The sequence below is a fragment of the Onychostoma macrolepis genome, chromosome 15, assembly GCF_012432095.1.
Source record: "Onychostoma macrolepis isolate SWU-2019 chromosome 15, ASM1243209v1, whole genome shotgun sequence".
NCBI classification, from domain to species: domain Eukaryota; kingdom Metazoa; phylum Chordata; class Actinopteri; order Cypriniformes; family Cyprinidae; genus Onychostoma; species Onychostoma macrolepis.
In genome coordinates this window covers 3,451,157-3,473,738 of record NC_081169.1, presented here as the reverse complement: position 1 = coordinate 3,473,738, position 22,582 = coordinate 3,451,157, and the positions used below count along the sequence as shown (strand labels likewise).

Here is a 22,582-nt window from a genome sequence, read left to right as displayed (position 1 = left end):
GAGTTATGGACTACAGAGTAATTGAATGAAGACTGCTTAGATACTGAGATCTCCAATATTAAGAACTTTATAAGTATCAGTATTGTATAATTGTTTAGGAATCTAACAGGTGTTCAATGTAGAAAAGATGGATTACTGCTGATTTTATCATATTTTATGAATCTGATAAAAACAACAGAGGACTTAAGACAGAGCCTTGTGGCACTTCACTTCCATTTGACCTGAAATATAAGAAAACAAATTGTCAAAATGTGCTGTAAAGGTTCTTTTATGTAGTTTATTATCAAAGGCTAAACTGACATAATAGGATATACACTTATGACAGAATTATAGCGCATTATAGAAAAGAAATAGAAAAAATATTATTGTATATACTGAGATACAGGTGTATAAATACAATATTACCAATAAGAACTTATAAACTTAACGTGTCTTTCTAACGAAGGTCGACCTTATCAGTTAACAATAGCATCTAACATTCTGAACGTGTATTCCCTTTACAGATTTTCTCTTTTGGATGTGTAATAAAATGATACATAAATGGCTCTTTTTCAATACCCGTTGATATGTAATTTCAGAATGGATAGTCAAAACAGATCCGTACTTATGTTATGCAACAGCATTTAAATTTTATAATATTTAAGTTGTATAACCTTGAACTATAAGAGCCAGAACAAAAAGTATAAAAAAAAATATAAAAAACTGCTTCTTAAGTGCCAATGTCATGCTCAGTGGCTCTATCATGGCAGTCGAATCACAGTTTCTTTTACATTAATCTCTGTGCTAACGGATTAGTAACAAAAGCTCTAACAGAAATCTCTCAGCATTTGAATGATAACTGGTAGGGATTTGGGGGTACTGTGTGGTGGAATTAAAACACTGAAGCCATGAACATTAAACTGTACAACATGTTAGTAGATGGTATGAAGAATCAGCCCAACAATATAATAGAACATTATACATTTGTTTTCCACACAAATAGAGGGATAATAAAATAATAAAATTAACAGACCTTTCACGTTAGGCTCCTAATACAGTCAGTTCAAACTAAACTCTCATGCTTTGAGTCTATTTTATGAATGTCCACCTAGAATTTCCTCCAGGTTGATGTCTTTCATCCAGTCATCATTGCCCGAACCTGATTTAAGCAAGGAGTCGATGAAATCCGAGTCTGCATTTATCCCTGGTACCGTGTTATCATCCTCTGGTAAGAAATCAAAGGTCAACCGGCCTGCCCGGTTGTTCTGATAAGCTGCTGGGCTTTGGCTCAGCTCTCCAAATGTGGTTGGACAACCCTGCTGTTCGGGGGACGACCGTGTCAGGCAAGTCACCCCAGGTAGAGGGGGTATCCTAGGCTGACTGGCTCTGGGAGCAGAGCTTCTGATTGCAGGGTTTATGGGTAGCAGACTAGAATGAGGTGCCACCTGGTTAGGTGGACAAATAGACCTCGGAGGAAAATGAATGTCACTTTGGGGCATCACTGTATTGGGGAGCCTTTTGACATCTAGTCCTGTTGGAGCTCCGCTCTGTTTGGCGCTGTTCACCCAGTTCAAAGCAGTGTCCATCCTGCTGGCATTGGTGATCATGTCACCCAATCTTTGCCCCAGTAGGGAATCTTGACTGATGCTCGTCCTCACATGCTGAGTGCTCGATTGAAAAGTGGCACTCTGGTTGTTTGTCCCATGGAACTGAGGCTTGTTTTGCTGAAGCCCCATTCGGATCAGGCTGCTGGGTTGCTGTCGGAGCTGGTTTGTGCAAGCTTGAGCACCTGTGGGTCCTGAATTACGGTCTTGTCCAAGTGGAAACCTTCTCTCTCCTGAGGTGGGCACCATCTTGGTACCCTGTCCATTAGGCAGGTGGCATGACAAGGGTTGGATGTCACTTTGGTCTGACCCATTGCCTGTTGCATATGCATAAAAATGATCTGTGATGTAAAATACTGATTTACCAAGCAGCAGCGTACTGATAATGACTAATATCTAAGTCAAGATTTGGTGTGCTTGCTTAAAGGAGTCATATGACGCGATTTCATGTTTGCTTTGCCTTTGGAATGTTACAAGGTGTTTGTGCATATATAAGATTCGTAAAGTCAAAAGATTAAAGTCTCAAACCCAAAGAGATATTCTTTCTAAAAGTTAAGACTCATCCACACTTTCCTAAAAAGCCTAATTCAAACACGCCCCTACAAATCTACATCACTGTGTGCGAAGATTTGCATAACACCGCCCAAATGTATACGCAAAGAAAGGTGGCGTAACATTTATTCTCGCTGTAGTATAGATGCCGCTATCGCCATGTTGTGGAGATGCTGTGTGTTTCCAAATATGGTAAAAGGCATAACATTTCTGTCACGCACTTGAGGTATTCGGCCAATCACAATGCACTGGATAGCTGGCCAATTAGAGCACACCTCGTAAAAATCGATGCGTTTCAGGTGGGGCAGAGAGGAGCACCAATAAATGGAAAATACGTTTTTTTGAAGCTTAAACCATGTAAACCCATTGCATTAAACCAAATACACAAAGTAATGTTCATTTTAGCAACATCATATGACCCCTTTAATCCAAACCTTGGTTCAATTAATCATACCACAACATCCGTGTGAGTATAATTCATTAACTTAATATAGTTCAATCATGACAACTCTGAATAGTTTTAGCATGTTGATTTAACGATTTAACAATGTTAATGTATTTCAGGGGTTCTCAGCTCTGGCCCTCTAGGTCCACTTTCCTGAGTTTAGCTCCAACCCTAATCAAACACACCTAACAAGCTAATTGGGGCCTTCAGGATTACTAGAAAGTTACTGGCAGGTCAGTTTGATCAAGGTTGGAGCTAAACTCTGCAGGAAAGCGAACACTGAGGGCCAGAGTTGAGAACCACTGATGTATTTTGTCTTAGCAGACTAGATCTACTACGCATCCTGCTGCTGCTAAGCCAGTATGGACTTGCTGTAGACAGGTGGTTCCGGAGGGTTTTAGAGGAATTCTGATAGCGTGCTGCAGGAAGAGCTCATGGTGAACACTGCAACATTTTACATTTTATGTTATATTTTAAATTTAAACGTTGAGCAAGAAATCTCGGCTGCAGAATCAGCAGAGGCCAATCAGCATGTGTAGTAAATGATGTGATTGAACAGATAGCATGTGAAGGTCCTATCAGTCTGTGCCATCTAGAGTTTCATGACTGAACTAGATATTACATTCCCATATTATAGGACACTGAAAATACATTCCACACCTGCATATAAGCTTGGCTGTTGAGCTCCAACTCCATTGCGTGGTTGTTTGTAGTCTGGTGGAGGTCGTGTTAGATGACGACTGAACTGATCCTGCGTGCTCAGTTTCTCCTGAAACATGTACAGCAAAAGCACATTGTTTAGTAGTTCAATTACAACTGGCCAAAATGTGAGTGGTCAATCACAGGGGTGCCGCTATGGTATCAATCAATCAAAGCAGGGTCCAGTAGTAACCTACTTTGTATAATCTGACATATGTATGGCATCTTGTCATGCAACGCTAAATGAACAGTGGAAGAGATTCATTAGAGTTTTGTGGCCATGACTTTAAGGTATGTGCCCATGCAGAAATTGACTTTATTGAAAAATAAACTTACCCCGAGTAAAATGTGTGATGCTTAAGTAGATTAAAGCTAATTCTCTTTCTGTGAGCAATACAATTCATTTACCTATCAGAAAACATTTATAAAAGCACCGTATTTAGGCATGAAGAAACGGCAGCACTCACTGTATCAGGGATGTTGAGCTGCGGTTGACCCAGCGGTCTTTGAAGGTTCTGGTCTTGGCCTGGGTTCTTCTGCTGAGAACTGAGAACCGGAGGCCTCTGCTGTTGGGTCTGGCCTGTTACATCTATAGGACGCCCATTCGCTGGTAAACGAGGTCCTGGCGAAATTCCCTACAAATGGAAAGTGTGTTCTTAAACTCACATTTAAATGGCACATCAATAAATGTCACACCAGCCACTGCATTACATCCTGTTGTGATTGAACGATCAATCCACTAGAGGGCAAGCTTTGTTTACAGTGAATCTGATGTTACACAGTCCCTATTCACATGTGACTTCCTGTGCATGGTGATAGGGATTTTCCATAGCCTTTCCCACACTGTTCTATCACTTAGAGAAAACACATCCATGGCTATATCCATAATGGGGACGTAATGGTACCTAAGGGAGAACAAATTAGTCAGAAATTCTCAAAACATCCTGTCGTTTTAATATGCCTGCAGTGACATGCACTGTAAATAAACGCTTGCTCTAATATCATTTAGAAAGCACTGTCTTACAGACTGTTGTTTAAACACTTACAGGTTTCCATTTTAAATCAATCACTTTCATTTTACATGCATTTATTAGAAACCCTAGTCAATGAGGCTCTCAGGACTTTTTAGTTTTTTTGCATACAGTAGCGCGGGTTTTACTGTGTGACTGATAGCCACGCTCAAGCCCTGCTACACTCTTATGAGACTGATCCTATGGGGCGCAACCCAATTGCTGCCAGCAAAGGACAGATTTATTCAGCCACAGGGCAGAGGCACGCAATAACAGATAATCCCATAGGCCTATTTATCCTGTTTTTTGCACTTTTCCTGAAATGCACTCTTATTCAGGCTGTGATATTTCATGTTAGTTGTTCCATTAAAACACTGATTACATGGCTGTATGCTGCTGTTTTAGCCATAAAGAACTAAACTTGCATGACAGCCTAGCATAATTATCATCAATTATGAAAAGAGACAGTTATCGGTTTCAAGTTAGTCACGTACTAACTATTCACTTTAATTCAAAGTATGGTTACACTTTATTTTAAGGTGCCCTTGTTACAGTGTAAATATACATTCAAGTACTGAGTGATATTAATTAACTACTTGTACTTACTATAAGGTTAGGGTTAGGATTAATGTTTGTCTTAGGGTTACTTGCATGTAATTATGCATAATTTATTGTTATTGCAATAAGTACATGTAATAAGGACACCTTAAAATAAAGTGTTACCCAAAGTTAAACTGTTTGCATGTACTATGTAACAGGGTCTGAACAGAGTGCAGAATTGTTTTGGTGCACAATTTGAAACGTTTGCAGAAGTTCAGCAATCACAACGCAGTAATTCAAACACGCACGCACTCCTGTGTACCCTGATATGAAAGAGAAAAAAAAATAAATTCAAAAGAGCAATTATACTTGCAATAAATTCATTTGGAGAAAGCACTTACTTCGTGCTCAAAATGAGCCTAAAATGCAAAATAAAAGACCTATTTAGATCTAGTAAAGATCCAATTTTTACTAAGTCTATTTTGGTCTATTATACGGATAAAATTGTCCATATGTGCCCGAGCGGTTTACTTGAAACAGGTGAGTATTCTCCAAAACAGAGAGCACAGGTAAGGTCCAAACAAAATGCATGTCCAAAAACTCAGATTTTTGAGGTGGTGTTATCCAGACGTTCTTTAAACTTCTTAATTTTGCCAATTTTCTGTAACCATTAAACAAAAGTTCACCTCAGAATTTATTGCTCGTTATGACATTCCATAATTGCATTCCTGCAGCTCAAATGGTAGAGCATAGCGCTAGTAATTCCAAGGTCATGGGTTTGTTTCTCAGGGAATACATTAACTGATCAAATGAATATCTTTATAAACCTGTTATGTATAAACCTGTATGACTCTGTTCCAAGAAAGGCAAAACGAGATGCTTAATTCAAATCCAAAAAAAAAAAAAAAACACATGAAAGAAATATCACATCAGACCAAACTATTTGTGTACTATATGCCTCTCAAAGCCCTGCACTATCTTGGAGTGAAGCACAGACTGAAAAGTTCATAATTTTTAGATGAAAACCATCCATAGGTCTCATTTATGCTCACATATGCTGTATATTCCATAACATATTTGCATATGAGTAATATGAACTACATTTATGGTTCTTCTTTGCTGGTCATTACATGGAATCATGGTCTATTTTCAATGTATGGCCAAAGAGCAGCTGGACATTCTACTTAATATTTCCTTTCATGTTCTATGGCACAAAGTCATAAGGATTGGATTCTAAAAAGTTTTTGTGGTTGAGTCAGATGAGGCCTATGTCAAAGGACATTTCTCTGTTGCTGCATAACATGTGAAAATCATATTTGTTCCAATTTGCTTTGATAGGAATGCAAGACTATTACACAGTGTAATAAATTATAATGAACATCTAAGAAAAAGACCATCGCACTGAACCAAAAGTTAAAAGTAATAATTCCGTGTCAAATAGCTTCAGTAAAGTGAAATACTTCTAAACAAGCCTGAACCTGAGAAACGTCTCACGCGCCCTGATCTCGCATGAGCATCACATCTTGCAAAACAGCAGAGGCTGTAGGCTTCTGTCCTCAGCAAACTCTGTTTGAGAACATGTCAGGCTGGATGGCCAAACACACACTGTGTATACAGTGTCAATCACAGTGTTGACACGAAACATTTCCCAGGGCAGAAAGGATTTGACTGAAACCCCACTGCGTTACGCGAGGCTATTAATTTGAGAACAGATGTCTTTAGGAGAGAAACTCCCTCTAAAGCCCCACTCGAGAGGTCCAGAAAGGAAAACACTCAAAGAACTGCTCTGTCATGGGAGGAATTCCACAGTTGAACCACAGAGAAGCAGCAATACGAGAGCATGTAACACAGAAACCGTATCTCTAGAAAGTGTTCTCTTAGTGGAGCTCTAGATGCCTCATTCCCTGATGGATCAGCTCTGGGACGCCTGATAATTAATGAGAGGGCGAGTGAGCTCTGTCTGGACCGCTGATAAGCTCTTTTCACCATGCAAAGATGAATCTCTTCCTGAGACTATTTCTATTTAAAAAAGGAATGTGACATTAAGAAAACACTTTTGAAGAGGACAGAAAGGTGGTTACAAATGTGGCATTGTAAATGGTTGACAAGGTGTTGATATTCAGTTGCTAATGTGCTCTATAGGTTTTTTTGTTTTTTTTCCCCAACGTAAATATCGCAAGTCAGACTCCTTACAAAAAATTGCAGATTGGACAATTGGTACCGGATGAGTTATGCATCTAAATAAAATATAATCCTTATGTACATTATAAGGGTGAGCAGTGACAAATAAAAGTGAGCAAGATAAAGAAGAAAAACTATTTTAAAAACCTAGTAATACTGTACATATTCTTAGAAATGTTATCTTTGTATGCATGTTAGTATCAGGGTTGTTATTATAGTCAATTAAAACTTAAGCTGAAACCACAGAAATTTTTGTCGTCATTTGAAATAAAAAATGTTGAAGTGTTAAAAAAAAAAACATTATAGAAATGACAAAAACACCCAACAAAAGTACTAAAATGACCACTGAAACTATAAAAATATCCACCAATTCAAAATATAATTAAAACTATAATAGTTTTTCAATGATACTAAAAGAACTCTGGTATAATAGGTTTACATTTAATTACTTGTATAAAAACTTTTATTTTTTTCTCCCCAATTGTACAAACACTTTAATTCACATTTTTTTGAGAATTGCACCATTTTACAGTCTGAACTAACCTTGCAAGGTCAAATAACATTATATTTTAAGAGACGTACTGCACTGACCTTGACACACAGTCAAGCTCTATATGATATAATTTCCCTTTTTTTCCCCATGTTGGTCACACCACATGACCTTTGGCAGACAAAAGTTGTTCTAATAAACTGAATGAATAAATAATGATTGACAAACTGCGGTAAAACTTTATTTTAGGGTCTCTTAACTAGTTGCTTATCAGCATGCATATTACTAGAATATTAGCCATTTATTAGTAGTAATTAAGCACATATTAATGCCTTATTCTACATGACCTTATTCTACATCCCTAATCCTACCCAATACCTAAACTTAACTACCGCACTAACTATTAATAAGCAGCAAATTAGGAATTTATTGAGGGAAAAGTCGTAGTTAATAGTGAATAAGTGTTCCCTATTCTAAAGTGTTACCTAAACTGCTTAAGGTTCTTATTAATCATGATTTTTTTTCCTTCATTATATCATACAGTTGTACCACCCTGACATTTTTGACTCTATACCCCCAAAAATGATCAAAAATCATTTTAAACATACGAGAAGAGGCTCTCAGGTCAATGCGTGCATGAATTGCGTATTTACTTTGTTTTTAAATTTATTGATAGGCCAAAAAAATAGCATTGCATCATTGTCCCATAAAGCATGAGTGGTGCTTGCTAAGGCTCATAAAGAAAATATGCCACATATTTGAATAACGTAAGGCCTCATCACATTCCACACATGCTATCATGGTTAAAGTTTGGGTCATATTGTTGTAAAATTCTCTGGTGGTGACGAAAGCACGGAAAAAAGCGGTTATTCACTTCTGTTCAGGTCTATTCATTATGTCTGAAGTCGCTCCACTAGGCGATACCGTGAGAAATTCAGACCGTTCTCATAAGTTGTGACCACAAAGCCAGATTGTGTTCACATTTGAGTGAAATCGGCTGCCTCAGTCAAACCCTTTGTTATGTGGGGGAGCTAAAGCCTCGTTAGTGTGGCCGTCTCTGTAATCCAGTCTTTGTGATCCTGATGTGTCATAAAGCTGTTTTCCATCTCTCTTTCCCTCCTCGTTCTTCACCAGTGCATCGTTAAATGAATACCACATGTGTCCACTGAGTCCATAAAGGAGAAATGTGATTTAAGCTCCCATTCCACCAGCATTACAAGCAGTTGACAGGACTCCAGGCCCGGGCCCCGCTGCTCTCTCACAGCACTTCCTGCCGACTGGAGGCAGGGCGCCCTCCCCAGGGAACAGCCCGGCATCTGGACTTGGCCCCAGATCGTTTTCCCAGGAAACATGCGCTCTTCGTAGCGTGGCTACAACCGCCTGGCACTCTACAGCAACCCCCACAAACCAACTCATTCCCACTCACAGTAATGAAGAGCTTCAGTGAAGCTACGAGCGGCACAGAACACAAACCTGAGCCTCATATACACACACACACACATACACACATATATACACCTAACTATCGCGATTCTTTTTAAAACTATTTAGAAATCGATTGGTTTACCTCAGAATCGATTTTTATTTCATCATTTTATTTTTCTTAAGAGGTGGTGGGGAGGCGTTACCGCTTTTTAATTCCAACAGAGGGCGAAATGTATAAGTGTGTTCGACTTGGAGCAGCGCTGCGCAGACGATCAGCACATTACATCAAAGTACCGCGAGAACGTCTGCTCTCGCGGTGCTTTGATGTCATTCACTGATCGCTCTGCGTGCGCAGTGCCGCTGCATTAGATGACGTCGTATACGTTTCAAGCCGGCACGAGAAAGCAAAACCATGACGGAGGGAGAGGATCAAACCTCTTCCAGAATTCTTTCTGCACCTTTACGTTTTGAATCCCAACTGCCGGGAAAACATGACCAAACATGACTGAAACTGTATGCAAAGTAACATAGCACTTTATTTTATTTCAGAAAGTATTTTTTCTGCTCATTTTGTTGAACATTTGAGTATTATATTCATGTGCAAGTTCAGGGTTTTGGTACTTTAAAGTTTCATGGTTCAAGGTACTTTAAATATACACTGTATGTGTATGCTCCTGAAGTAAGTTTAGAAAGATGTGATTCATTGTTTTTGTTAATATGACTCATCATATACAGTCTCTTTTAAGGGTATAATCAATTATTTTCCATTGTCTTTAATAAGCAAACAATCACAATAAATAGTAATATCAAATTGCAATAGTGACTGCTAAGATGTGTATTTTTTCCCCCAATTGTGACAATCTGTATATTAAGTGTATCATTCAACTTTTTCCCATGGTCTAGAGTTAAAAACAAAAGTCACAACACATAGTAATATCGAATCACAATACTTGTAGAATCAAAAAAATAAATAAAATAAATCGCAATATATATCGTATCGGCACCCAAGTATCGTGATAGTATCGAATCGGGAGGTAGATGCATCGTCCCATCCCTAATATATATAGTGATACAAAAATATCATGTGGGTTTTTCTACAAAGGGATATTTTTGTTCAGACAAAAATACATTATTTTTTAAACAAACTTTTTTTTTTTAAATTGTCTAAGTTTAGTAAACTGTTCTGAGTATCATATTTGATACATCAGGATTTTATGGCTCATATAGCGTGATAAGAGAATATTGGGCTGATAGTCGAGAATGAGAAAAAAAATCTGATTTGTAAATCTTTTAATGTAAACATTACATCCTTATAACAGTATAACAGACTATGTACATAAAATGCATACAACTGTCAGTCTATATCTCATATAATAATACGTCTTCGTAAGATGATATTTAAATGCTTTTTTTGTGATCTCTGTAGTTTCAAAACATAATGCAATGTAATACAAAATTGATGGATCATTTGATGCTCACATTTTGATGTATTGATAAAATGTTTAACTTCAAATAAAATTTTCATCTTAAAATATTAATATAGAAGTTATCCTAATATTGCATTTATTTTGCATTTTTTTTTTTTTTTTTTTTGAGTAGAAAAAAAAAAAAATACAAAACCTATGAAAGAAAGCAACTTGAATATTTAATCCTGAATATTTGGTAATAATATAGCATAAGACATTTATAAGACATTTTTGTAGGCCAGTCATTTTTGACCACAAAAAACACACAAGCAACAAATTGGGAAAAAAAAAAAAAAAAAAATCAATTTTTGTCTTATCTTATGTGAGCAAAGTCTGTAAGTTTTAGTTCAGTGCTATAACACCAGCATTTTAAAGCAAGGGGAAATTCTCTGTTCAAAATGACCAGAACACAACATGAGATTCAAAATCTTGGCAGTTTTAAGAAATTTATACTTTTTGCATACACTAATTTAAAAACAAAAAACAAAATCCACCAATTTAAAACTTAAAAAAATGCAGTTGCTGCCTTAAAACTTGATTTGTACAAGTCATTTCAACTTAAATTACACTGTACAGACTTAAATCAAGCTGAGATTCATATTATAAAAAAAGTGTGTTTTTATTTATTTATTTTTACAGTGTATGCACGGTTTTTATATCATTTATATACATTTTTTATATCAGCTGTGAGTAGAGTCTCCTGTAGGGAGCTCTTTGTGAGATGCACAGCATTGCTGCCTATTTAAGGAGTGTTTTAATTCAGGCACTTAAGAGCTTCCATTACTGTCTAATGCATTTATAGTTGGTTGCTATGTAGGCAGTGAGTATCTAGGCAGTTCACTAGGTTTTGGAGCACAGCTACAGTCTCACTTCAGAGCCAGAAATACTTGAATCGCTTCTCCAGATACTGACTAGTCAGTGCAACAGCACTTTAATCAGAAAGTATCAGACGCTGCTTGAAGTTTTTGGGGCACGCAGGTCTCTCAATGTGATATATTACACTTGTCTAAGGGTTTTTTTTTTTTTTGTCTCAGGTAGAGCATGCAGTCCATTTTTTTTCTCCCCATGCAATAAAATAGATTTCCACTCGACAGTCTGTGATAATCGCAGATACCCGGTTTGCTATACTTAGGCTGACAACTGATCAGCAGGCTATGAGAACAAGAAAATAAAAAACAGACCCCACAATCTGGTCTCTTTACATGCATTTTGTGCATTGCACCCAGTGGGAGAAAATTTAGCTTGAACAAAAGTTCTCGAGGGCTCCGGTGGGATCACAGCACCATTTCGGAACCTTTATTTCCATGGCATTACTAATTCAGTTCACTGTGGGAAGACTGTCCATTGCCTATTTTTCTCCCTGTTGGAACAGACATTCTGGCTTCATTTCCACTAGTGCAGCATATTTAACCCCATTAATGCTGAATTATCTCTACAATCCCAAACCGCTCTACCACATGTCAAAACACAAACATGAAATGTCAAATAAAAAATGAAAAGTTTTTATTTGAATATATTAATTATGAAATCAATTTACCGTAGAATGCAGTGGTGGCCAGTACCTGCACAACTCACAGTTGTACAACTTTCCTTTTAGAAGTATTTCTTAGTAGCAATGTATATATGTATATGTATAATATATATATAGGTAACACTTTAGAATAGGGACCAGTTCTCACTATTGATAAATGAAACCTGTATGTCACATATTTAAACATTTGTAACTACACATTATTAATGAAGTTACAATTACTTAATTATTAGTATAATGTATTAAAGGGCACATATTATGCCCCTTTTTACAAGATATAATATTGGGTGTCCCCAGAATGTGTCTGAAGTTTCAGCTCAAAATACCTGGAAAATGTCATTTTTGGGGCGTCTAAAAAAAAAAGAGCTGTTTTGGTGTGCATCACTTTAAATGTAAATGAGCTGCATATTCCTACCCTGTCTTTAGAAGAGGGTGTAGCGTATATAATCATATAGCCGATAGAAGCAACATAACAGAGCAAGAGAACCGGTGTTCAGCCAAACACATCGAAAATGGGACGAAACAATGCGATGTTACAGAGCTTGTGCCGCGCTGACCTGTCATCGACGTGGCTCATTGGACCGAGCTGCATGACCGACAAGCCAGCGCAGGGAGGACTTGTTTGCTAGCGCTACTGAATGGACAGTGAGGTGCAAACTAATCTCGCCAGCGTGACACCGATCAATTAAAATACTTTGATAACGTATGCACACAAACACGGTTAAAATGTTATCTAAACATTATAACGACATATTCACAAAGCATTCTGGAGTGAAATGATTTGCATAGACAAACATTTTTAGTAGGGATAGGACGATACACCTACCTCCCGATTCGATACTACAATATGTAGTGTGATTTTAAGAATTTCAATTCTACAAGTATTGCGATTCGATATTGCTGTGTGTTGTGATTTTTGTTTTTTGTTTTTAACTCTAGACCATGGGAAAATGTTGAATGATACACTTAATATACAGACTGTCTAGTCTTTAATAAGCAAACAAAAATCGTAAAAATAAATGTATTATCTCATCATCATCTAATGCAGCGGCACTGCGCACGCATAATGATCGTTGTTTGACAAAGCACCGCTACAGAGAACAGACGGCTCTGCATGCTTTCGAATCGCTCTCACAGTACTTTGTTATAAGCTGATCGTCTGTGCGGCACTGCTACAAGTCAAACACACATATTTCGCCCCATGTTGGAATTAAAAAGCGGTAACTTCTCCCCACCACCTCTTAGGAAAAATAAAATAATGGAATAAAAACTGATTCTGACGTAAACCAATCAATTTTTAAATCATTTTAAAAAGAATCGCGATAGTTGGGTGAATCGATTTTTTTCTCCCACCCCTAATATTTAGGTAGATTCTGAGGCACATTACCTTCAAAAATAGAAGTAATCCACTGTGTTAACGTTAGTCTACACAAAAATAAGTATTGTGGGCAGCGCCAACATGCTAGTTCGGATCCTGACTCGAGGACCTTTCCCGATCCCGTCCCCCATCTCTCTCCCACTTTGCTTCCTGTAAGCTATGATCTGTCCTATCATAACAAATACCAAAATAAATCTTAAAAAAAAATAAAAAATAAAAAAATAAATTGAAAGTAAAACATTTAATTCAACACCACAATGTACTTTTAAAACTGTACTTAAATAAATTGAACCATTTAGTTCATTAATATTACATCAACTGCAAGCACTTTTCTTTTCTTTTATTAATATATGCTTTTTAAGATTTGAAGTACAATAAACAATTAAGTGCACTTTTTCGCAAGGAGATACTTACTCGATACAGTAGTGGTCAGTTGTTAGCCAAGTTAGCTACACTTTTTGAATTGCTTCCCCAACAATGTGAAAGTGTCTGGAGTCATAGTTCTGATATGCAACAAATAGCTGAGAAAGCAGAATATTGAACTAATCTGAAAACAAACATGCAAACAGTTTTAACCTATTGTGTAGGTCCACTGAGCAAGGTCCACTTGGAAAAAAAATAAAAAATAAAACCTTAAAAGAACCCTAACAACTTTCCCATCAATGGCTGCAAAAAGAGCTGTATGTTCATGTGATTGAACTACATCGTGTGTCAAAATCAAGCATGTCTTTCCATGCTCCCCTCCCTCTTCTGGAGAGCCTAAAGACGACGACTCTTGTGTGGTTCTCGTTATCGTTTCCCACAAAGAGAGTCAAGAGATACGGTTTGTATGAAACCCAAAAGGGGGATGTTCTAAAGCTCCCAAATCATAACAAATCAGTGGTTCAACCTCCAGCACTAGGCTAAGCAGATTACTGTCATTTTCCACAACTTGTCCCTTGCAGCTAACAACCTCCAATTAGCAAATCCCGCTGTGTGCATCTATGCCCTGACGGCGAGTGACTGTGACAGGCGGAGAAATTAGAAGTTTCGCATGTTAATCCACCATGCTCTAGCAAGTCGGGGCAACCGTCGAACCGCTTTGAGGGGATATACAAATTCAAGGCACCTCACACCCGCCTAGACACAAACAACAATCGTGAAGAACAAAAGGAAAAGCAGGCCTACAGCAAAGTGCAGCGCCGTCGAGTTTAAAGCAGTTGGCAGACTGCTAACAGCCAACACAACAGGCTGACAGATGGAAAGAAAGCAGGGTGTGTGGTTTTGACACTACGACTCCATTGTGTCAAGAACGACCTGCTCTGCACAGCAGAAATGTGATAGTGTTAAATTGAAAATGTAGCAAAGCTAATTATTGGACTCATTACATGACATATCTTGCAGTCTAACACAAAGTGTTAGGTCTCTTTCACTAACAACGGCACCAAACTTCTCACAATTTTTTTTTTTTCACAACAAACACAACCAGATGCTCAACCTGATGAAGATCATTTGACACTGTTAGCTAACATAGTATGATGATCCATAAAGATGTGCTTAAATTTAAAAGCAGATTTATTGGTCAATCAAGAAAATTTGAAAATGTTCGTACATAGATTTTATGCAGAAATTTGTGTATGCACAGTTAGTAGGGGTGTGAATCTTTAGGTAGACGAATAGATTTGATGCACGGTTCACAGGTTTTTGATTCAATTCAGGAATGATTTTTGTAAATTTAGAATGATTCAATCTGATTCACAATGAGATTTGATTCAAATATTGATTTGATTTTGCATTAAGTGCATTTTGTAGAATTATGTAAATGCATCTCCTGATTTGTCTTCGAAAAAGAAAAACAAAAAGGTCAAAGTGAATAAATTGGTTATTTTTGTTTTCTTTGTGCACAAAAAGTATTCTCGTAGCTTCATAAAATTGCGGTTTAACCACTGATGTCACATGGACTATTTTAACGATGTCCTTACTAAGTTTCTGTGCCTTGAGCATGGTAGTACCCTTGCTGTCTATGGAGGGTCAGAAATCTGTCAGATTTCATAAAAACATCTTTGTGTTCTGAAGATGAATGGAGTTCTTACGGGTTTGGAACAACATGTAATTGATGACGGAATTTTTGGGTGAACTAACCCTTTAAAACCGTTTACTGCAGTGAGGTGTCCACACAATGCAGGTGTTTTATTTCAATGGTAATGGCCATGCAATGAATTATCAATGCTTTGTCTGCATTTGATTCAATACTATAAAGCTATTGTGAAAAAGCTGTCATTTGCTCATGTGATAGTCAGTGACCGTTATGTTTATATATTTTAAAATATCCAATAACACTTCACTGAAGCGTATAGACTAAGACGACTATTAGACTATTAGAATTTTAAATTGATTCTTGACCGAAACAAAATTATTTGCAATTCAAAAATCCATGTTTCAAGAAAAATGCATGCATCAGCAGTGAATTATTACACTCCTAAAGGGCCCGATATACTTCAAACGAAATCGAATAACGAACTGATGTGACGTCACAAAATCAGGCCAAAACGAAGTTCGTTTTGAGTTAGTTTTGGCAGTTCAAAACAGCTCAAAGCGAACTTTCTGGGGTGTTAGTTTTAGCTCCTAAACACCTTTGAGCTACCATTGATCACCTTGATCGCTTGCGGAGAGACTTTAAAGATTCAGAGAAAGCATTTAATTCCTAGAAAGAAATTGCAATGAAGCTTGGTGTGGACGACCCGGAGTTATGCAAAAAGTGAAGTAGAGAAACATCAGATGCAAGTTTTCCAAAGCCATGAAAAGAATGGAATGAGAGAGTAAAGATAAGGTAGCAAGTAGGGACGCAACGATTATAGATTTTGTTGGTACGATTATAGTCTGAGGAATAATCACGGTTACACGATTATTACGATTATTATGCATGTATTCATTTCACAACATAAAATCACATAAACACTCTTTAGATATTAAAGTGTTATTGATTGCTGCCTTTTGAAACAGAAATAACACAATAACCAATAATACAGCACACAAAAAAGTACATCTCTCCTATTGGAATTTTAAAAACGTGACCTCTGCTCTGTAAACATCCATGTCAGTATTTCCCTTTTGAAAATAGATCACAAATGTATTTGGTGTTTTCATTTTGTATATTCTTTCTACATTTCTTTTGGACCTGAGGTACAGAACTTGGAAAGATGGTGAAAAATAAATTGACTTATGAATAATACTATAACAGGGATGATAAATCTAAATATAAAATGATAAAATATAAGACTAATATTAACTTTATCCCACAGAGAGCACTGTTACTAATGAGGGGAGTAAACTAAACTATTATTGTAAATCAACTGTCATCCATACTTATTCATTTTAATAATCTTTATTCATCTGATTTTACATATGGCCTGAGAAAACATCTATTATTTTGGTTCGTGAGATCGAGATCGAGCTGCCCACACAAACATTTAGGAGGACAGAAACGTGTTGTCAACGCTGACCAGCGACTTTCATTAATAAAATAGCTTATAGATACTGGATCGCTACATTATATTAATCAGCAAAGAGGGGGTAAAATAACGGTTTAAATAACTAAACTCAAATCTTCATTGCTTAAAGTGACGCGCAGATGCAGGTAGGCTAATTCACACACTCTCTCACCGCACCATTTCATCTTTGAAGCGAGCAGAATGTTAGAGCTAACGAACTTCATGTCAGGTGGTCTTTGCCTTCAAGTCATGCATTAAAATAGTTTATTGCACAGCGAGAACAGGTTGGCGAGCTATGTATTATCCCTTATGTATTCGCTCTTTAGCAATTTTTACGGCACTATTTAAATGACGCCCTGGTCATTCTTGGTGTACCTGAAATGGTCCCACACTATCGACTTCAGTCATTTCTCTGGTGGAAATAAAGGATCGCTGTTTGGTTCCTCTGTCATAGTTAATCTAGTAGCCTCCATGTCTCTGATAAGCAAGGCATTTTAAGATGGTGCACCGCTAGTGTAACTTTCTTTTCGTTTTGCGCAAGTTTCAACAGTTCCATTCCATGCAACAGAAACACTCGGTGTAGCGGAGCCTTTACGATTAATTAACAGTGACGTTTTAAAGCGCGGTTAATCGTAAAACCGGTTAATCGCTGCATCCCTAGTAGCAAGTACCAAATACATGTTTCAAATAAATGTTACACCATACTGCTGCTGCTGTTGTTGTTCTTTCAATAAGCGAATTTAAAAGGTATACAATAAATGAAATGCCAAAAGAACATACAATAATGAACCTCTGTTTTTAATCAAATTATGACAACACAAAATACAAAAACGTGTAATAATTTATCCAGTTTAATAAAAGACCTAGATACGCCATTGCATCGTTGTTATGTTTAGAGCAGATGCGCGAGCGTCGCAACACGTTTACATTAATCTATGCCCCGCCTCCAGCAGCGCGGGGGTATTGGAATGTTCGAAAACAGTATACCCTCGCTCAGCCTTTTCAAACTTCTTTTTGCCCCCAAACGAAGAAAAAAAAAAAACTTTGTTTGAAGTACATCGGGGCCTTAATGATTAGGGAATGTGACCTATTGTCTTATGGCTTTTAACCAGGATCACATCATACAGTTTGGCAAGCAGAAACTGCTAAAAGAACCATAAAAGCATTGTCTTACCTGTCTCTGCTGTGCCATTTTGAAACTGATTCCAGCAACATGTTGATTGAGTGGAGGCCTTTGACTTAGAGGCTTTGTTTGTAGGCAGGTGGACGGCTGCATGGGCAGCTGGCAGTTCTGAAAGTGCATGCCCTGGCCTGCTGTAGATGGCTGCTGCTGCATGCTTGTTTTGTTTGGTGGAGCAGCCATGATGGGCATTTGTTGGCTCATGGTGGAAGGTGGTGCTTTAGGGCTGAAATGCAGCAGGGGCTTAGTGCTGAGAACCTTCGTGTCCCTGTGATGGGATGGGTTGAATTCATTGGGTTTGAGAAAGCAGTTGGACATGCCTTTGGCCTGACCAGTACTCTGAGTGTTGAGTCTCTGCTGAGAAAGGGAAGCATTACCTGGAAGAGTCTCCTGACTGAAAGAGCCAGGAGTTTGGTGGACACCTAAGGCGGTAGACCAGTTCCTAACTCCTCCTGCTTGACTCTGCTGGTGGTTGTGGAGCATAGAGTTGGGCTGTTGTTGGTTAGCGGCCATTTGCTTCAGCTGCTCAGCATGTGACATCTCAGGCCATGCTGGAAGACCTCGAGAAGGACCGCCAGTCGGTACCTGAACATGGTGTCCTGAAGTGATGGTTGAGGTGGATAAACTTGTGTTGGCCATGGAGAAGGAAGGTCCGGCAGAGGCTGGTCTTAGTTGTGGAGAGCTTCCAGTGGCCTGGCTAAAATCTGGTGAGTACTCTGTCTTTATTGGCTTATCCAGGTGAATACAAGGAGGAGCCGCACCAGCTGAACTGGGTCGACCAAGATCCAGGCCGAAGTCATCATCTTGCTTTAGCATCTTCTCCAGCTCTAGATCATTGAGTGATGGCACAGTGATGGTCTTGGTGAGCTCGTCAAACAAATCCTGGAGCTCTGGGTCAAGCTGTCCACTTACTTCATCTTTGAAATCAAACGTCAACGTGGCAGGATCTGTGGACGACTGGCCACAGGTCTGAACTTCAGTTGGTTCCTTCTTCATATCCCTTAGAGTTACGTTGAATAAATCACTGCTGATTCCGTGAGGCATCATGAAGGTGTCCTTTCTTCGAAGGATGTTACCTTGGGTGGCATCGCCAACCAATCTTTGAGTCTGCCCTGAAGCCAAAGCACAGGAACCAGATCGAAAAGAGCTGGGTTCCATGCGGAGGCGCTTAAAGTCGGACCCTGACGCCCCACAGGAGAGGCCATTCTGCTTGGATGTATATCCAGGAGACTGTGCTTCAATCTTTCTCCGCAGTCCCTGCTGAAAATGCAAAGAATGTAAAGTCAGTGAGGCATTTTATTGATCTCAACTTGTTTTACAAGTCAGGTGAAAAAATGTCTAAACAGACTGTTTGATTGACAATTAAAGGGATACTGCTCTACATATTTGATCAAAAGAATTCTTCAAAAGCCTTACGCTAGCTTTCTACAGCCAAAATGAACTAATGTTCTGCCCAACTGGGAGACAAGGGCACATAATGTAACTAGACCATCTCCATCTAATTAATGAATTCTTATTAAAATACTCTTTGATGTTTCAAACCAATTAAAACTATGATGGGAGTTCTAAATATTAGTGTATAAAAATGTGTTCTGTGGGTGAATTATCTTGCAATATACTGCCGAGACTCTTTAGCCTTGTTCAGATGTCCATTTTTGAATTTCAAAAGAGACTTATTAGATTTAATATAGACAGTTTATGATTTCCCACATGGCCCTAATAGGGGAATGTCTGCAGATATAGGTTAAACTTACTTACTAAGAATGCATGTGTTAGACATTTGGTTTCATTTTCTAATAATTCCATGCAAGTTGTGCACATAGTGCACAGAGTTCATGCATTTTTTCATTTTTATTTTTTTTGCCAGATTCACAACAGGTGCTAACATGCATAAATTTGGTGAAATCTAAGTTCATTTTAAATTAAGGAGCTCATGCCCAGAGTTAGTAATTAGCATAATACATGCACAAACCATCTTCTGTACAGCTATTCATCACTCTCTGCAGGCGCATTGCTCTCTAAAGATGTGCTTTTGCCCTGAGAGCATTCATGGCAAGATCTTTGAGTAAAGCCAAGACTGCCAATCTCAAAACCAGCTGAGAAACAAACAACTTTTATATAAGCCTAGACTACATGTGATCAGCTATATTTTTATGCAGCACCTGTCACAGCTATGATCTTTTTTGCTATTTGGAAAGACTTATTTTAGGGTCACTTAGTTATTCTGTTAATTATGCATTTACATTCTTTCTTAACACGACCCATGTTTCGAATCCCACCACAAGTGATTTCTATATTTGTTTGTTTGTTGGTTAGTTCTCTTAACCTAATTTTACAATCTGCAAACTTACTGATAAATCAATTTCTGTGTGGAAACTTTCACACACAGGTTTTATGCACAAATGTGTGCACATACACTGCTACAGTTAATGAGACCCAATCTTAATCATATCATGAATATCCCTCCATCTTCACTAATCCACCTGTTTTACTAGCAGCAGGCCTGTGCTCCCTAACAACATTTGCTGAAAAAAAATATTCCAAAAACTATTGTCTCAAAACCTGGTATTAACTGTGAGGATAAATTTAGCCATTAGATTGATGTTGTTAGACAAAAGGCGGCTTTATCTGTGTCCCTCATTTGCATGAATTACATTTCCCACTGTTGGCTTGCTGTAAAGATAGCAACATTTTCCTTGTGTAAAACTGTTCCCTTTGTTCCTCAAGTCTTCATTTATGTAAATTGGGCTTGAACAGTGACTCATAATTAGCATTTAAAAAGCTGTATAGAGGCAAATGTAGACCAATACTTGTATATAGAATAACTTATTTTAAAGATGCGATATTAGAGTTAAAAATGTTTTATCAGGTAACTTAATTTACTTCCCTAAATTAATTGACTGTATAAGTATGAAGGTGTGGCCTGATGTAACAAGGACTATCCACATATAAAAATAAACCTGACTACATTGTGTTACGCCACAAAGTAATTTCAGATCAGGTAGAAACTGCTCCAACATCTGCACATTTTCAGTTTTACGATGAAGCATGATGAATGTAATTTAACAGACAGAATAATCATGAAGTAGCTGCAGACCGAAACCACCCTAACCAACATTATTTCCACCCAGCCGCAATATTGCCTGCACATGGATATGCATAGTTATTTAAACACCATCTGACATTATTGCCTACAGAGAGAGAGAGAGAGATGCGTGTTCAACCCAACTTCATTATCAGCGCAGGGACGGGTGACTGTGGTGCAGTTTTCGCTGTAGCGGCAAATTGGAGGCATTTCCATTTACTGGAAATATTACTGGGCTGGGATGTTTTATGCCTTCAGGACTGGGAGTGATCACAGTTCTCCACACTCCACCCCCATCTCTGTGTCTCAGTAGCCAGTATGATATTTAAATTAGCTATGAATGGCATGCTGACATCAGTATCAAATTATTTTTCCACCATCTGACTCAACCAGGTTACAGATAACATAGAACATGCATTTGTGTATGTTCAAACAAGTTAACAGGGATGGAGTGAGATTTGAATTAGGCTGGACATCAAGGGGTGTGTGGGTGTGTCAATGTTTGTGTGTTATGTGGTTCCTATTATGTTTTTAGGCAGTTATGTGCAGCCCAAGACCCCTCAAAAACAGTTATGGTTAACATGGTCTCACCTTCCGTCGTTTGAACCATGTTGGTTTCCTCACACACATGCGGAGTACACACTCTTTAAAAACACAGCTAATTGTTGACATGCTAAAATATATAGTGTGAAATATATATTTAAATGGAATGAAAGATAGATTGTACTGCATGTTATCTTGCTTACTGTGCACAAGAACATTATCCATGTAAGTTCACATGTCATAATGACATGCAACTATGCTTCCAACCAGTTTAGTTTAGACTATGTATATCTCACTTGCTATTCTTTAAATTCATGATACAAGTGCATATCAAAAAAAACTTACTGCAAAATAATACAATGTTGTCTCTTGCACATTTCACACAACTTTCAAATTGAGTGGCACTAAAAGTATATTACATTTCCCCCAAAACAGATGAATGTGAATTTGAATGTTTAATTACGTTGGTTGTTGTATGTATTGTGGCAGTTCGGAAATTAAACGTCTGGTGAATGGCGTCAAAAAGAGATTAATGCTCAATTGCATTTAAAAATAATGTACCACCTACACTAAACCCTACCCTACCCTAAACCTAACCGACAGCAAAAGCAAACTTGAGGTAAAAATGCATTTGCTCTTTTACTGTATGTTGTGACTTGCATCTCCCAGGAGTACCAAAGAACTCTTTATTGCAAGTGCATTTCTGCACCAGGTGAGCTACATACCAAGTTTACAATGTCAATATCTCATATTATATATATATATATATATACACACACATATCTGGTTATGTGATGCACTATAGTAAAATAGTTTTGAGGTCATTACATAGTATTGTGCAAAGAACCATGTGAAAATAAGTCTTCATTAATGAATAATGTCTCCTTGTAATCATAATGTGTGTAAAAAGGAATACAAGTTGCTGGTGTTTTACTGCCACTATTATTATTATGGCTAGAAACTGCAGTGAATTGGAGTTTTGCTTTTATAGTAATGCAAAATTG

The 22,582-nt window shown here is 37.8% G+C and overlaps 1 protein-coding gene across 4 annotated transcripts in view; it reads right to left on the bottom strand.

Moving 5' to 3' along the window:
- Nucleotides 1-260: 260 nt before the first annotated feature.
- zmp:0000001236 (mastermind-like protein 2) overlaps nucleotides 261-22,582 on the bottom strand; it is a 68,265-nt gene continuing 45,943 nt past the window's right edge. For 3 of the 4 annotated variants that reach the window (XM_058799743.1, XM_058799742.1, XM_058799744.1), the window contains exons 3-6: nucleotides 17,945-19,210; nucleotides 3,747-3,914; nucleotides 3,241-3,349; nucleotides 261-1,924 (exon numbers count right to left, since the gene is read on the bottom strand). In XM_058799743.1, the coding sequence (XP_058655726.1) occupies nucleotides 1,074-1,924; nucleotides 3,241-3,349; nucleotides 3,747-3,914; nucleotides 17,945-19,210 (2,394 nt within the window). In that variant the 3' untranslated portion in view covers nucleotides 261-1,073. The remainder of the gene's footprint in view (nucleotides 1,925-3,240; nucleotides 3,350-3,746; nucleotides 3,915-17,944; nucleotides 19,211-22,582) is intronic. The other variant, XM_058799745.1, reaches the window with a different exon arrangement.